Genomic DNA, 18,407 nt, shown 5'->3' on the forward strand with positions numbered 1-18,407 from the left:
CAATCAGGAAAGCACAAATGGGAGGCCGAGCACTTTAATTCGTGGGCCCCAGCCTCTGGAACAAACTACCCCTCAATTTGAGACAATGCTCGAACTACCTCAATTTTAGGAAGCTACTGAAGACATTCCTGTTTCAGACTATATAACCCTGCATAATCCTGAGAGCACTGTCTTGTAACTATTGGGTGGACCAAGCGCAGAGATATTCCTTCGGGAGTCGAGTCTAGCGCTATACAAGCCTTAAAATAAAATAAATAAATAAATATTGAATTGAAATGCTTTGGCCGGTCATGGTTTTAGGTCTTTTCAAAGCTTTTTTGCTAACAAAGGTGCGACCTCTTTTGATTTACAAATTTGTGACTTTGTGCATTTCCCCCTTTTTCCATATCTGAGGCCATATTACTTATCGGATGCCCATTACTGTTGGCGCCACAGCATTCCTGGGTGCAGACAGGGACAGCAATCCTAATTTCTGGTAATGCTGAACTTGCTACTGATATGGGGTACTCAGGTGAACAATGTATGGTCTTTCAGTGCCAGCACCCCTTCCGGATAATACTGCGATATACATATCTGCATACCCTAAGAAGGGCTCAGTCCCTGGCTATGCCAGAAGTCCAATCCAACTCAATCTTCCTGTGTTTGGGACTGCCCAGTTTAGAGTCTTGGGCCCACCCCCACTATGCCAAGACCAAACCGAAAAAGTTAGGCACTGGATGTTGCCATGGTTACTGTAACTAAGCGTGAAGGTGCTCCAGGAGGCCATACCTGCTGAATGCCTTTGACCAAAAAGCCAGCATTAAAATAACCCTCCTGTGTGGTATTTCGCCCCAGTAGGCTCTTCTGGCTAACTGTGCCCAGGAAGGACCATTTTCTATCTTGGATCACCTGTCACCTGGAATCGCTCCTCTGATTCAGGGCGTGGTCTGCTAGGATTTTTTTTAAATAGATATCTGCTTTTACTAGTTTACAGCAAATAGTTTATTTCATTTGAAAAGAAAGGAGACCTATTGATTCTATTTTTAAAGTGATTGAGGTCCACAGACTTTTCAAAGACTGGGTGTTGACCCTCATTCGGTCTGGCACTGGCGAAGCCAATTTGATTTTACATAACACATTTTCATTGTTCTGCCCTATACAGCATGGGAAATGGGGTCAGCCCACTCTAGCCATAGGCTAGAGTGCATTCCGCTTATTTACAAGGAGCACATGCACACAAAGTTCTGTTTGTTGCAATCCCCACTTCCCCCTCCCCATATATGATTCGCAAAAACCATGACAAAATAAAACCGGCATTCAAAAAGGCTGACCGCCACTACCAGATATGTTGGCTTTACCTGTGCTCATTTGTTCCGGTGAATACAGAGGTACATCTTTTGCCCCAATGTTCCACAGAATGATGGCCACTAGTCTGCTGCTTCAAGTTCACAAATAGAAAATGTACAAGGAGAGCCACCTCGCTTCTCAACCCCGCTATAAATAATTAATTCATGATATTTATGGAGTGCAAAGTTATCCTATAAACAGTGTCCTGCCACTTAAGCATTGGAAATACTGCTGTAGATTAAATTGTAAAAAGCACTGTTGAAAGTTTCTTGCTAAATTATAGATGGTCGTTAGATGTGCGAAAATCCTGTGGGACAGAGTTTGTTTGCAGCTCAGAAAGCAAAGCAACTACCCTCCAAGCAAACCATTATAGATGCTGATGTTCTGTAAACATTTGCCAGATACTAAGTGCAAGGCTCTAGGAGGCACAAAACCCTTCATTAAGTTTGCATGCACAGGGGCCCTGAGTTTTGCAAAATAAAAATAGGGCATTGAGGATGGATCTTTTCAACACTGGTAACTTTTGAAGTGCGCTGAAAGAGTGAGAGATAGAAAGGTACAGAAAAAGGTGAGCTGCACCGTTCAACTATGCAGTCTGCACAGCGGGTAATCTGGGTAGCCCATGTATAAAGTGAAGTAATAGATCCTGGAAAGATTTACTGCCTGAATCGCAGTCTTCTGCAGTCCTTTGGAAGTAATCGAACGAGTTTGCGAAGAACAAACAAATAGGGGAAACATGCATGACGATACAACCGTGGTGATTTCTTTTGGTGAGCGAAAGTCTTAAAAGCATTCCAAGACCGCACGTCGATGGGAGAGTCACAGGAAGTGCATCTATTTATATTGGTCACCAAGTGGTTGACCACATCAGGAGGAGAGGCCCTATTGGGGGCACTACTTTTGTGTTCGTGAGTTGTAGAAGTTGCGTGAATTGGTAGGTGGTTTGGGGTTAAAAATGCAATGATCAAATCAAATACAAACACTCCAAGCTCAGTGCCCGGTCAGAACTACGGTTTAGAAAAAGCACGTTCTATTTGCGCTGTAGATGCATGCAGTGCTTAATCATTGAGCCATTTTCCCCTTTGCAACTGTAGAAAATAATTGATGACTGCTTTCCTTTTGGCTATTAATAAATGCTACCCTCTCCTAGAAGGATACGTCCCCCAGGTCCACCATACAGCCCCCCTACTCCTAATGTAATGCACAAGAACCTTAGCCTCCCCACCTCGCTTGCTCTTCCCACTGATCTAACCTAGTAGCACAGTGGCTGTTTCCTGGCCTTTTGCAGTCGTAGTTAGTCACTGGAAAATTTTCAGGCCCTATTTTCAGTCTGGCACAAGTAGACATGTCTGTAAATGGAGCATTTCAGCACAAGCAGCTCCTTGAAGGCCATGGTAAGAATTAAACATGGTAGAACTGTAGGAAACTGGTGAGGTTGAAGGACTGGCATGAAGGACCTGCAGGCCAGAAGCTTGGTTTATCTGAAAGGCTGTTTAGTCATAAATCCCATATTTACCCACCCTTCCGTGCTCTTCAGGATGGCACCAATCAAGATGTGCAGGCTGGCGATTCTTTAGTAACGGGCAGTGGGAGACTGTGGAGCCAACAGCTGTCTTAAAATTAGCCCAAACTGAGTGTGGGATGGTCCTAATTTCTGAGATATAGGTTTTATGATTTGCATGGTGGTGATAGATATTTTGGTAAGCGGCATTGGTGCTAGTGTGTTGACCAGGACTTTTTTCCCTTTGTGTGACCGTGTATCAAGGTTTAGTCTGGAAAAAGACACTTTTCTGTGCATTTTTGGAGTGGCTTTACTGCAGCCTGGAAATTTATTCTCACACTACTAAAAGATTCCCCTATTCTTTCGTTGGGACAGTTTGCATTACCTTCACAGTAATATGCCGGTTACTTCATCTCTATTTCAGACAACAGTGGTCCCATGCACAAATTATGAACAGAGAAATAAATATAGACAAGATTGATCTATATTGGTTTTTGACATGTCCAACCGGACAGAGGTCGCAATCTTTACTTGATCAATAATAAAAGAACAAAGAATTCCTTCAACAATTCACCGTAGTGGGGCACATACTGCACCCATGCACATACAGGTAATTACCGTTTACAGAAGAAAGGAACAAAGTAGGGCTATTAGGCAAAAAACTGAGTTTCTGTGAATTACAGTGAGACAGAAAATTCAGGAAGCACCTTTACACATACATAGTACATAATATACGTTCTGTATAGGGTGCAAATAGAGGTCGACGGCGTTTCGATCCGGCTAAGTAATCACGGGGATCATCATCAGGACAATTGGATGTAGCCTAATAAATGTTAGCCTCTATTGCCTAGGGAGCAATAACCCTGGTGGGTTGCTTCATGTCAGCATCTACTTCACCAGTTGCATTTTGCGATTGGTAATTTAATTAATTTAAATACATCAACTAGTCGGTGAGCTGGCATGAAGAGTTTTGTAACCTCTTTTCTTGCTGATTTTCTTTTCAGGTGGCTCCAGAGATTGACAATGTTGACAAGGATAGCGATGACCCCTCTGTCAGCTCAATATATGCCACAGAGATCTTCAGCTACATGAAGGGGAGAGAGGTAAAGAGGGCTGCAAGATAGTCTAGGAATGGTTGACAAAATCTCCACTAGTTCTTCAGTGGAAGTTTTGAAGTGTAAAATAGCTTCTTTCTCGTGATTCCTGGCTCCAAATAGCAAATAATGTTTGTGTTGCCCAATAGTTTGAGTGTGAATTTAGTGCTGGTAGCACTTGGAAGGCAGTAGTATAAAGCAGTCTTGCAGCGCCTACCAAGCACATACCAACTCCATTTGGAATGAACCCAGTAATATACTTTGAGGTTCTATTTCTACAATGTGTCATGTACAGTGGACTGAGTTTTATCTTGCATCACTGATTAAGCATCATATGATTTGTGGTCCTTTTTAGTTGTAAATAGATGGCAAAGGTACCCATGTGAGTTATTCCCCCACCCAGTCTTGATCCAAGTACTAGACACAAGTCTGTTTCTAGATAATGTCTATATTGTGTTTGCATTTTTAGCCGGCAACTGGCCGGCATAATGAAGTCCGTTTCCTTAGCAGTACGATCTGCACACTATAGAGGTTTCCTCGAATAGGACAAAAACATGTTTGATGTAGATAGGGGAGATTGTTTTGCAGGGTGGGAGGGAAGAGAAGTGCAAGTATAGGGTGGAGGTGGAGTCCAAAGGCAATAGACTTGCCGCAAATGGTAGAATTGTGGACTTGAGTTTCCGTTACATGGGCGTTCGTGTTTAACTCTCGTTGAACAGAGGGGTTAGTTGGTGGATTTAGCATGACTGGGTTGTGATTGCGTAAAGGCAAATCGACTCAGGGTTTTTTTTATGGCACCTCATGTCATAACTTTAACATCTAGGAGTCGAGGAGAAGGAAATGGAATTGGCTTTAAGCATTTGTTGGTCTGATATGCTTTTAGTGCAATAACTTGCAATCACCTAGGCTTGAGTGACTTGAATGTCCATCTTGAGTTGTGAGGATGGCATCCAGCAACTTAAGGCTTTGACCACAGATCTTGAAGCATGAAGCAGTGGAAAAATTGTTTTTTTTTTACTCTGAATGACACTTACTTGAGGTTTATTTGGTTGGTCTACATGAACACGAAGCATTAAGTGATTTGAATTACGCATTCTCAGCCTCCTGTTTTAAGTGAAATGAGCCTGCCTCTAGTGAGCAATGACTTGATAAAAAAAAACTGCATCCTGAGGTTTAAGTTCACAGTACAGTGTATCCCTTCCTGTTTACATATCCTATGATCCTAACTGTATTAAGTGTGGAGGGAGGATGGAATTGGAACATTAGTCATAAATCTCCATCTCCAAAGAGATACTGCCTTTGAAATGTGGGTAGTCTGAAGAATGAAACATCAAATTTAGGTTTAATGTGATCAGCTGAAGATTGTTACAGACACACACATCTGCAGATTTTCGATGTGTTGTGGCTTTGGCAAGCTCTGCAGGGAAAGGTGCTGATCGCAGAAATGCCCTGAGGGAAGAGTCTGGATTCCTAATGGGTCTTCTTTCTCTTTGGCAGGCGAAGTTTGTTATTCCAAACTACATGTCGACACAGCAGGACATCAGCAGGGAAATGAGGGCCATCCTAGTCGACTGGATGGTGGAGGTTCAGGTGAGAGGAGCGAGGTGTCATACACAATTTTGTCTTGTCATCTTTCCGAAATCTTTAACAGCCTATTTCACAATTCTACCATGCTTTTTCTCAAGCGATTCCCATCCTGTGGCTTTAAGCCCCATTATTACGCTACTAGTCTATCTCGGGCGAGAGGAATAAACCCTGATGGAAGGCTAAGTTATACATCACAAAAAGGGGGTGGGGGAACTGCGCGTTCTGGGGCAATAGTTTCCTCTTTAGTCATTAATGTCAGGGCAAAGTTTTCACCTCCTTATTAGTTTTGCACTCATTAGAGCAAATGAAAGATGACCATGTCACCTTTCCAAACAGTTTGTTGCTGCACTTGCACTTTTTTAGTATTCATTTTGAGCTAGAATATTTTTTTGTCAATCTACAACGTATGCAACAGATGGTGGATTATCTAACTAGTGTGGTAAATCTGTAAATCGCTGCAGAGGCTCATAAGTCCAGTATCCCTGTATATCTTGAATGAACACTTTACAGATAGGGAAACTTTCAGAGCCCTTGCAAACTTCAGTTTCAGTGGGAGCATGTGCTAAAGGTTCATCCTCAATCTTTTTATAGACTCCATCGTCCTGTTACTGCTGCCTGTGCCCCTAATGGCCGACATACCCTTGCCCCATAGAAGTGGCACTCTAACAAGGAAAGTTGTAATGCCTTGCTCCACGTTCTGCATCACCATGTAGCATTACATTTATTTACGTTGCAGGAAACTAGGTGTTCATGCATTGTCTCGTTAGTTCATTTTATTTTTAGTGACATTGCTTTTCGAGCTATTGCATCCATTAGCAACGCAGTTGCTTAATCTTGGTCTGAAACATTTTAATTCAAGGATCTCAGTTTTGTCTCTGACACTTGGTGTAATTTCGAATTCTCCACTCTGTGAAGAGGTCCCTTTTTGTTTTCCTTATCTGCACTCCCACGATCTGCATGTTATCCTTAGGGCATGGTTCCCTTGCGTTTTTTTTCTTCTCTTTTTCCCATTTAATTGGGTAAAAAACAATGGCAGCTTTGTTCGTTTTTCAGGAGAACTTTGAGCTCAACCATGAGACGCTGTACCTGGCTGTGAAGATGGTGGACCACTTCTTGGCAGTGTCTGTGAGCATGAGGGAGAAGCTGCAGCTCATCGGCTCCACAGCCATTCTGATCTCTTCAAAGTTTGAGGTGACTTCACTTTCTCATATTGCATTCTTGAACTTCAAGCCTTTTATAATGGAATTCAGCGGGGAGGCATTACAATTAAAACAGGATGTGGCCTACCAGCTAGAGCGGTTGACCCTGAAGCTGGGGAACTGGGTTCGAGTCTTAGCAGGGACGTTCCACATCCTATGATTCCGGGCGAATCACTTAATCTCCCAGTGCCTAACAAAATTGTGTGTAACGCATCTGGTGCTCATGTAAAGCGCTAGATACCTTCTGGCCAAGTTTACGCAATGTAAAAGCCCCCACACAAAATGAATTTCCATACATAAGCTAAGGATGTAGTAATTTAATAATTTAATTAGCAGCGGCCAATCAAATATATATAGTCCACCTCTTGTTAAGTCGTTTAAATTTACATCTGCGATGTTGGAAGCATTCATTTCACACTGGCCAAGGAAGTCTACTCAGCAAGAATATGTTGATTTAAAATGTTACGTCCCACATGTTTAGTTGAAAACTACAAGAATGTAATCTGTTGCGGCAGGACAGAGGTATCCGAGGTGGGTGCTGTTTATTACATATTTGCAGTGCACCAGCACTTGTGCATGCACTCTTTTGGTTCACCATTTTATTTACTGTGAACCCTTAACTGTCGGAGGACTAAAGTTTAGCAGTCCAGCATTACATTTAGTAGAGGGTTGGAAACTAATGTCCGGCAGTATCACACATGACTGTATGATGGAACCTGCCTTTATCATGCATCATTTACAGCGCAATGCCTTTATTACGCATATACACTTTCTGTAGTAGGGGATCTCTGTGTATAGTCATAATCTAGTGAATAGTCCCGCCCATGGGCGTGGACCCCGGAGCAATCAAAAATAATCTCTTACGGTGTCTCAAAATGCAGAACTGCACAGACACTTAAGAGAATTAAAGACAGATAATGCAGCCTATATAACCAGGCTACACTGTCCAGTACTTCAACTAGAAATTCCACTAAAAATCCACAAACTGCAAAGTGTCCAGATTTCTCTTGCTTTAGCAGTAAAAACTCTCTGGAATGATGGAGGTAGACATGGACAGACAAGCCCCATAGGCTGCCATTATGTGGCTCAGAACAGGATACTGTGCCTTTAAGAGAACTTTCCAGAACTTCACAGTATCCCAGATTGCACTGCAGGTCCCTTTTACTTCAAGATCTTTTTTCCGGCTCCTGCAAGCAGGACCCTGGAGCATTGAGCTCTCCATTTTCAAGGGTTTATTGGTGATTTTTCACTTTTGTTCAAGTCTTTGAGTGCTTTTCTAAAGTAATTTGGTGCCTTTCTTCTTGTTAATCCTTTGGTGCGCTCTTTGATTGTCAATATGCCTGCATTATTTGACAAATATCCAGAGTGCTCCAGGAAGAAGCGAAATCTGATCCACATGAGGTGTGTATCCTCTGCCTTCCCTCTTCCCGTGTCCCAGAGGAGTGTCATTTGTCAGGGCTTTTCTGGCAGGACCCTGAAGGATAGAAATATCAGGCTTCAGGGCCTTGAGGAAAGAAGGCTGAAGGCGCAAGGAGGGTCTGGAGGGGCTTCGTCTGCCCATGCTGAGGCCTCTGGGGGGCTCCTCAGGGGCAGGAAGACCAGCAAGCGTCCCCATTCTCTGTCTGGGTCGATTGCACCGACTACGGCGTCGAGAGGGATGACTGCAGTCTGTTCCCCGTCTCCCCAGGGCTCTGGGTCAAAGCGACGTCTACGTTAGACGTCGAGGGAACTGAACAGACCTCTGTAGAGATCTCCTGTGACTATTTCGTCCTCGTCTGAGTCGTCGTCGAGTGATCGTCGGCGCTCGCCGTCGAGGTGACACCGCCGTTCGCCGTCGGTAAAAAGGAGAAGGTCGTCGTCAAGGGGATCCTTGGCGTCGAAGAGCAGATTGCCATCGAGGCAAAGGAGGTCACCGTCTAGGCGAAGGCATTTGCCGTCGAGGGAGAGACGTTCGCCGTCTAGGAGAAGACGTTCGCCGTCTAGGAGAAGACGTTCGCCGTCTAGGAGAAGACGTTCGCCGTCTAGGAGAAGACGTTCGCCGTCTAGGAGAAGACGTTCGCCGTCTAGGAGAAGACGTTCGCCGTCTAGGAGAAGACGTTCGCCGTCTAGGGACCGATGCTCGCCGTCCGGTCGACGTTCTTCGACGCTGAGGGGACGAGGAAGGAGGTCTGGCGCCAGGAGTCAGTCTAGCAGGCGCCTTATACCTATGGGAGGTTAGCCAACGTCCCAGGCTGGAAAGGAAGGCGGATCACCGGGTTCGGTGTACTCCATGGTGTATACCCCGCTGCAGAGGCCGGTTACGTCCCGCCTCCATTACCGAGGGGGCTCCCTCCTTGGGACCCTACTCCTCCTCCGCTCCCACCACTTCCACCGCGTCCTCAACCTCTACCTCAACCTCAGCTGCCAGCAGACAAGCCGCCTCCGATCCCTCCGAGGTCGGTCTCACTGCCCTGATATCCGACTCCTCCCAAGGGGACCCCTCAGCCGAGGGCTCCAGTCAAACCTAAGTTGCCCGCCCCCGTGGAACCGGCAGATCGACCGAAGCCAAGGAGGTCACGATCACGCCTCGGACGGAGGGGAAGATCGAGGTGTCGGCATAGATCCTCCACCAGGTCAAGACGGCGCAATAGGAGGCGCGGATCGCGGTCCCGCCCGGACTCCTCCAGGACCTATTCACCGACCTTGTCGGAATCCCCGGGGACAAGGGTGTCTCCAGTGGACTGAGGGGGGCAGCAAAATTGGGAATCAGTGACTGCTCCAACCGAGTGGAGAAAAATTACTCAGGACAAGTGGGTGCTGAATATTGTTTGCAATGGATACAGTCTTCGGTGCACCAGCCCGCCTCCATCAATTCCTCCGGTCAGCTCGCAGTTTCAGCTGCACGAGCTCCAGGCGGAGGCCGATATCCTGTTAAGGAAAAGGGCGATTGAAGACGTACCTCTGTCTCAAAGAAGAAGAGGTCTGTACTCCTGGTTCTTTCTGGTTCGCAAGAAGGACAAGAACGAGTTCAGGCCCGTTCTGGATTTGCGACCGGCAAACAAGTGAATTCGCAGACAAGTTTTGCATGCTGTCGTTGCATCAGATTTATCCTCAGTTGCAACAGGGAGACTGGCTATGTGCTATAGACCTACAAGATGTGTAGTTCCATGTGCCCATTGCACACAAACACAGGCAGTTCCTGCGATTCCAAGTCGGCGCTAATCATCAGTACACAGTACTGCCATTCGGACTGAAGTCTGCGCCCAGAACATTCTCGAAGTGCATGGCAGTGGTAGCAGTACACCTAAGGAAGAATAAGGTGTTTGTCTGCCTGTACCTGGACGATTGGTTGATCAAGGCCTCCTCCTTCTCGGAAGCTCAAGCACACTTCCAGAAGACGTGCGTTCTCTTGAACAAGCTGGGGTTGCACATCAACATGTCCAAGTCCGTCCTGACTCCGGTCCAGTGCATTCAGTACTTGGGAGCCACCATCAATACGCTGTCAGCAAGCGTGTCTCCTTTGGGGAGCGATGATTATCACTCCTTTGGAAGGCTCAGGCTCTTATGACCACTCCATCTACAACAGTAAGGGCGGTGTCTTCTCTACTGGGATCGATGGCCTCTTGTATCTACCTAACGCCACACGCACAACTGCACATGAGACCGTTGCAGGAGTGCTTGGAGGATCAGAGGAAAGGGTCGTGGGACGTCAAGATACAACTGTCTCTGCATGCTCTTCAGTCTCTGAAGTGGTGGTGTTCAGCGGAGAATCTCCTCAGAGGGGTTCCCTTCCACAAGAACATTCCCACTCAGACTATTGTGACGGATGCTTCTCTCCAGGGCTGGGGAGTGCACTCCGGAGACTTACAGATTCAAGGAACGTGGTCACCGATGGAGTCCACGTATCACATCAATTTCCTGGAACTCGGAGCTGTTCACTTGACACTGAAGGCCTCTCATCAGTTTTTCCGGACCAACTCTCTGCTTGTACAGACAGACAATACGACCACTATGTATTACCTCAACAAGCAGGGGGGGGGGGGGCTCAAGATCAAGCACTCTGTCGCGGGAGGCGCAGGCGAACTGGCGATGGCTTCTGGCCAGAGGACTGGCGATAATGGCTACCCATCTACCAGGTGTGCAGAATGTTCAGGCGGACGCACTGAGCAGACTGATTCAGGAAAACCATACCCATTCCCCTGATTCCGGCGGTGCTCATCAAGCTGTCCCAGTCCAGGGCGCGGATGATCCGAATTGCCCCGGAATGGCCCAGGCAGTGGTGGTTCACGGACCTCCTTCACCTGTCTCTCCTTCCTCACATACTGCTGCCGTGCAGGCCGGACCTTCTCACGAAGTTCGGGGGGCAGATGTTGCACCCCAACCTCTCGTCTTTGAGTTTGGAGGCATGGCTCCTGAGAGAGTGCAATATGGCCATTTAAATCTACCTGAAGATTGCATGGACATACTGAAGGAGGCTAAGCGACCTTCCACTCTGACTTCCTATGCTTACAAGTGGAAGAGGTTTTGCATCTGGTGCAAGTCCAAGAATTATGACCTGACAACGTGTAAGGAAGATGTCATCCTTTTGTATCTTCTGCATCTGGCGCAGTCTGGCCTTAATGTCCATTCCATTAAGGTTCGTCTTGCTGCACTGACTGCCTACAGGAAATGCCCTTCACAGACTTCCTTCTTCCAGATCCCTGTGATCAAAGATTTTTTAGAAGGCTTGAAGAAGGTATTCCCTCCTGTCCGGCTTCCTTCGCCTTAATGGGAATTAAATGTGGTGCTGTCAAGATTGATGAAGGAGCCTTTTGAACCTATTCATAAGGCTTCGTTGCAGCACCTGTCCTGGAAGGCGGCATTCCTCGTGGCCATTACATTGGCCCGCAGGGTGAGTGAAATTCAGGCATTGTTGCCAGGAACCATGTACTGTATTTCATGCTGCTAAGGTTGTTATGCGTACTCACCCTAAATTTCTTCCAAAGGTTATATCTGATTTTCATGTAATCGGACCATAACTTTACCTACGTTTTTTCAGAATTCTTCCTTTCCTGCAGAAAGGTCTTTACATTCCCTGGATGTTAGGAGGGTGTTGAAATTTTATCTGGATAAGACCAAGGATATCCGTAGGTCAGACCAATTGTTTATCAATTATGGATCAGTCAGGACGGGTCTTGCTACCTCTAAACAGTCCATCTCTAGGTGGATTGTGTCCTGCATACAACTGTGTTACCAAAAGGCTAATAAGACCTTCGGGGGTAAACCTAAGGCTCATTCCACCAGGGGCATCCATGTCTGTCCATGTCTTCCTCTCTATCATTCCAGAGGGTTTTTACTGCTAAAGCAAGGGAAATCTGGACAGACTTTGCTGTTTGTGGATTTTTGGTGGAATTTCTAGTTGAAGTACTGGACAGTGTAGCCTGGTTATATAGGCTGCATTCTGTCTTTAATTCTCTCTTAAGTGTCTGTGCAGTTCTGCATTTTTCGACACCGTAAGATTATTTTTGATTGCTCCGGGGTCCACGCACATGGGCGGGACTATTCACTAGATTAGGACTATAACAGATACCCCTACTACAGAACTGGAGTTACAGGGCAAACTACTCCTTACGTGCATGTCTTTGCAAGGTAAGTATATGCTAAGGTAAGTGAACATCTTATATTTGTAACCCCCTCTTAAAATCCCTTACCACTCTACCTCTAACCACCCCATTTCCATAAAAACGCCCTTGTCCCCAATACTCCCACTCTCCCATAACCCTAAAAACGCCCTTGTCCCCAATACTCCCACTCTCCCATAACCCTAAAAACACCCTTCCCACGGAATACCCTTACCCACCCATAAACCCTAAATCTCCTTGCCACCTTATACCCTCCAGCCACCCTTGATATTAAAAACGCCCTCCCCTTATGTTGTAACGGGCATATGCACAGTAGAGGCATTGTGTGGTAATGCCTGCATTGTAAAAGCTGTTTCCCAAACCACACAATCTGTGTACAGTCTGAACGGTTCTCACAAAGGTGTGTGTGTGTGTGTGGGTGTATATGTATGCGTGGGTGGGTGTGTGTGTGTTAAAAAATGTATGGTACACAAATATTTAGAAGGTTCTGCCATCTTTTGGAGCTGAATCATGGACTATATGTGCAGCGGTTAGAATAGGGGGTCTATGATCTACTTTATCCGATGCTGGAAACATTTGCATGTTCTCAGCTTCCTTTGGGCTACTTTGGGTTTGCTGCTGTTCATTTCATGGCCAGCCAAAGGGGCAGAGAAGCCAGACTGATGAAGGTTTACATTCAATATAGTAAGTTGTCTTGGTTGCTATGGCTGACCTAAAACAGAGTGTCTAGAAGGAGAACATAGCTTTGCTGCCAAGTTGCAGGTAAGGGCCACAAGCTCTGGTTCACACAGTTTATGGGAACGCAGGGCATATTGTAGTAAGCTTGGTGCACAGTGTCACTCCAAGGCAAGAGACCATTTAAGGACCCAGCTCATCTGCCTTCCACAGGAGAAAGTGCTGAAATTAAAGCGTTCTCCGGTAGGTTAGTATTTAAAGGTCCTTTCCTTAATAGTGCACAGTTGTGGTCAATGTTTCAGTTAGTGTCACCAGTTTTTCATTTCTGCAACTTGGACCTTTCCAAAGGTGTAATCAGTCAATACATCAATTGAACTGATATATATTGATCCGCTGAGCTGTAGCCATGACTGGATGTCTAATTTGTGGCTTAGTTAAGCGTCATTTTATTGAACCAAAACGGAAGGTGCTCCCATACAACGACTGGAAAGCTTGGAGTGAATGTTTGTTACTGCGGGGGATCTCTTTGAACAGCTCACTACAGGGATTTAATTTCCCTTTTAAAGAGCTTTTGCCAGAAATCTAGAGCCAGCACAGCAGCATTCTTAGACATTAGTTGTAGATTGTGTAAACTGTTAATGTCGGTTGTGCAGGTGAGTTTGTGCTGAAATCTCTGCCTTGAGTTCCGCATGAAGCAGGTAATTCAGACTTAACGTAAGCAGAGAACATCTAATGCAAAAGGACAATCTGGCTGGATCTGGTCTTGTGATGCATGGTTGCTAAAGCAATGCCAGATTGCTGCTGTTTTCTTGCATCAGGATAGTTGCTTGCATCTATGAGAGAACCTAGATGGAGTTTGTTCTTTTTAACCATTATTTGGCCTGTGGAGATGATTAATGTGGCACCTATTTGTACTAATTCAGTGATTTTGTTTGTATCAGGAACGCTGCCCACCCTGTGTCGATGACTTCTTGTATATCTGCGATGATGCGTACAAAAGAGATGAGATCATCTCCATGGAGATGGAAATTCTGAGGAAGCTGGACTTCGACATTAACATCCCCATCTCGTATCGCTTCCTGCGGAGGTTCGCCAAGGTAGGTCTTACTTCCTAGAGGATCGCACCACATCTCTTTTTGTATTGTGATGCTGATGGTACATGTAGACTCTTCAGCTGACTATATCTTTCTTGCCTCTTAGTTTCATTGGCTATAGCAAAGATATACTGGCATTATGCTGTAGTTATCTTTAAATGCCACGTAGCAAGAGTCTTCATAAAATGCAGGTACGGTCTCTCCCTTCAGTCTGCTCCAGTGGACTTAAGCAGCATACTTGTAGTGCTCTGAGCAACTGGATTGGCTGTGGTTGTGGGCATGCCATAGCCTCACATCCACACAGCAGCAGCTTGTTTTTATTACCTCCTTCCTTTTTTTTAGGCCAACAAAGTGGATCTGCTTTACCAGCCCATCATCCTAGGATGATTGTTTTTTCCATTTGGGGGGGGGGGGCACTTGTTGCTATTTGCCCCACCAAGGTATTTGGATAAAAGTTGCTTTTTGAGTTTCTTCCTTACAAGTTTGTTCCTGTCTGACAGCTCACCCATACTATTGTTCCTATTTCCTATATCATTATTTCCAGAATGCAGTATGGGGCCTCACAAAAGCGCTGCGAGGCCTCCGGGTAGTTACGCGCTATAGAAGTGCAATTTTCATTTCAAAACCTGTCTTCTGTTTAATGGATCTATTGTATTGTGGGGTCTTCTTATTTGAGTGGTAAGAGCACATGGAGCACACAAGTGAAGGCAGCCTTTTTTTCTGTGATGTCTCACCCAATTCATTTGGGTCGGCAGCACGAAGACAATCTTGGGGTTTTCCTGTAAAGGGTAGATGGTTGCACTTTCAGTTTTGAAGTGTTCCTTCTTTTCAGAGAAAGAAATCCACACAAGTGCATATCTATATAAATGCTTTTAGAATGTTCCATGTCACAAAATGAATTTCTACAAACCCTTGCTCCTAATCACAGAAACCGCTGTAGACTACTCCTTTTATCCTGATAAGGGAATCTGTTCCTGTGGAGCAGGCCAGTCGAAAAGTTTGGATATTTCAAACTTTGGTTTGCCTCCCTAGTTGGGTGTGTTCAGTTTACCCCGTTCTTCCCAACTTTAATAAGATGAAGCTTTTTTTAATCTGTTGCTCAACCTCTTCCACGTACATTAAGAAACTACTACTGTATTAGAACAGTTTTTCTCAATACTTTTATTTGGTTGATCAAGATTTAGTCTGGTTTTGTACAAATATGCTCCTTTTACAAACTGGCTTTTGCTCTGACATGATTACTGGGGCGAAGTAGTCTGGAATTTCTTGACAAGACTCCTGAAGGCAGCTTCCTGCTAAAAGCTCTGTTTATATTGTAGCATTTATTTAGTGTCCTTAATATAGTCTATCGTCTAGCTTAAATTAGGGTGATGAGACCTTGAGTAGGGAAAACCAGGACAGTACTTGATTTCCTCTCAAGAAAAAGAGGAATATATATACGTATGGCTGGGCGCTGAAGAGGGCTTGTATGCCGAAATGCATTCACCACCATTACAGACTGCTGCCAATTAAAGCTTGGCTTTCCCTGTCAAACCCCCTCTGGCATCCGTTTCTTCTGTTGTGGAGGGAAGTTTTGTGATGTATTCTGCTCCAGCCAAAGGGGCATTTCGGATGGTCTCGCAGCACCAAGAGACCCGAATTATCATTGGCAACCGTCGTTGTTCACACAGCGATTCTTCTTTTCGGGGTACCGAGAAGTCCGGTGTCCGCCTCGCAGTCCTGGAGGTATCAGGCAGTAGGAGGTAATTTACCTCCGTTTGGACGCTATGCAGAATGGCTGTCCCTGCTGACATTTCCTGCTGGGACGCCGAGGCAGCTGCGGTCTGAGGGGACACAGGGAGGCCTTGAAGATTTTGACAGCACCTCCTGGGGTCTTCACTACCTACCTGCACTATCTGGACAAGCCATCAATCCACCGTCAGGCAAACCTCACACCGCCGACCCAGATGGTGCATTCTGAGAGTTGAAGTCCGGACATTCATTCCGGTGACTGCAATCAATCGGGGATGGAGTTTCCGGATCTATAAACATCAGAATGCAGAACTGGGACAATGATTTGAAGCATTACCTCGTATGGCTGGGCGCTGAAGAAGGCTTGTATGCCGAAATGCATTCGCCACCATTAGACTGCTGCCAATTAAAGCTTGGCTTTCCCTGTCAAACCCCCTCTGGCCTCCGTTTCTTCTGTTGTGGAGGGAAGTTTTGTGATATATTTATATAATCTCCTTCTGTAGTAGGGGATTTCTGTTATAGTCATAATCTAGTAAATAGTCCCACCCATGTGCGTGGACCCCGGAGCAATCAAAAATAATCTCTTAAGGTGTCGAAAAATGCAGAACTGCACAGACATTTAAGAGAATTAAAGACAGATAATGCAGCCAATATAACCAGGCTACACTGTCCAGTACGTCCGCTAGAAATTCCACAAACCGCAACGTCTGTGCAGATTTCCCTTGCTTCAGCAGGAAAAACCCTCTGGAACGATAGAGGAAGACATGGACCGACTAGCTCCATAGGCTGCCATTATGTAGCTCAAAACAAGATACTGTGCCTTTAGAGAACTTTCCAGAACTTCACAGTATCCCAGAATGCCCTGCAGGTCCCTTTTACTTTCAGTTCTTTTTGAAGGCGTAACACGCCAGACCTGTAGCATTCCTCACATGAATATCTCTCTCCCCACCGGGGAGGGGGGCGGGCGCTTATGACTATAACAGATACCCCTACTACAGAATTGGAGTTACAGGACAAACTACTCCTTCTGTAGTAGGGGATCTCTGTGTATAGTCATAATCTAGTGAATAGAATGGCAAGCCCATCCCCACACCAAAGCGGCGGTGGAGAAACGAGAAATAACACCACTATTGTGTGAACAGATTTCGCAGCGAAGCCTGCCCAACCTGAGCGTCTGCCCTGGCATCGGTGTCCAGGCAGTAATGCTTAGCAAAGGTATTGACCGACTTCCAAGTGGCCGCCCTGCAGATTTCTGCAATTGGAACATTACGAAGCAAAGCTGTTGTGGCAGCTTTGCCCCTGGTGGAATGAGCCTTCGGTTTACCCCTAAGGTCTTATTAGCCTTTTGGTAACACATTTGTTTGCGGTACACAATCCACTAGAGATGGACTGTTTAGAGGTAGCAAGACCCGTCCTGACTGATCCATAATTGATAAACAATTGGTCTGATCTACGAATATCCTTGGTCTTATCCAGATAAAATTTCAACACCCTCCTAACATCCAGGGAATGTAGAGACCTTTCCGCTGGAGATGAAGGATTCTGAAAAAACGTAGACAAAGTTATAGTCTGGTTGACATGAAAATCAGAAATAACCTTGGGAAGAAATTTAGGGTGAGTACACAACAACCTTAGCAGCATGAAATACAGTATACGGTTCTTGGCAACACAACGCCTGAATTTCACTCACCCTGCGGGCCGATGTGATGGCCACGAGGAACGCCGCCTTCCAGGACAGGTGCTGTAACGAAGCCTTAAGAGAGACTGTAGGCAGGCTGAAAGACGATGGAGAAAATCCTTTGACCCTGCGCTTAAAATCTGCTATTCGATCAAAACAAAGCTAGATCACAGAGCGGTTTGCAGAGCCCGCGCCGCCAATTATGCTCAGGAGTTTCGGAACAGCCCTAACCCCTCTAAATTGATTTTCAAGGTACTAAAGGACCTTATGGCCAAGAGGGCCACTGCTGCCGAAATATGCACAGATACCCACTGTGAAAGTCTGGCATCTTTCTGTATTGAAACGGTGCAAGCGATTTATCGCACCTTCCCCACCAACCCGCAAAAATCAGATCCAGTTGGCTTGCCCTATGGGCGATGATGTGGTCTTGGACCTGTTGTCCCCCCTGTCTGAGGAGGCGTTTGATCTACTGAGCCAGAAAATTAAATCTGGTTCTCCCGCAGACCCACTTAAACCTGTTCAGCTCAGGAACATGCAGCCGGCATGTCGCACCCCAGTGCTAGCCCTTATCAATCTGTCGCTGGCCTCAGGGATCGTGCCCACTAGGTGGAAACAGGCGTTAGTCACACCCATTCTAAAGAAGGCTACACTGGATCCTTTAAAACCCGAGAACTACCGCCCCATTTCACTGCTGCCTTGGGCCACTAAAGTTGCAGAGGCCCATGAGAACAGAGTCTTGGCTGACCATCTTGCCAAAGCTAACATCTTAGACCCCACCCAAAATGGGTTTCGTGCGGGCCACAGCACGGAGACGGCCTTGCTGTTTATGGTTGAACATCTGCTCTCCGTGCTGGATACTGGTCGGATGGCCTGCTATTAGATCTGAGTGCCGCGTTCGACACGGTCTCGCACGGGATCCTTT

The 18,407-nt window shown here is 45.9% G+C and overlaps 1 protein-coding gene across 1 annotated transcript in view; it reads left to right on the forward strand.

Annotated features, from left to right (window-relative positions):
- CCNB3 (cyclin B3) overlaps positions 1–18,407 on the forward strand; it is a 54,660-nt gene that overhangs the window by 21,790 nt on the left and 14,463 nt on the right. The window contains exons 6-9 of the mRNA XM_086942023.1: positions 3,832–3,930; positions 5,419–5,511; positions 6,562–6,699; positions 13,924–14,079. Coding sequence (XP_086798149.1) covers positions 3,832–3,930; positions 5,419–5,511; positions 6,562–6,699; positions 13,924–14,079 — 486 coding nt within the window. The remainder of the gene's footprint in view (positions 1–3,831; positions 3,931–5,418; positions 5,512–6,561; positions 6,700–13,923; positions 14,080–18,407) is intronic.

The sequence above is a fragment of the Lissotriton vulgaris genome, chromosome 10, assembly GCF_964263255.1.
Source record: "Lissotriton vulgaris chromosome 10, aLisVul1.2, whole genome shotgun sequence".
Classification (NCBI taxonomy): domain Eukaryota; kingdom Metazoa; phylum Chordata; class Amphibia; order Caudata; family Salamandridae; genus Lissotriton; species Lissotriton vulgaris.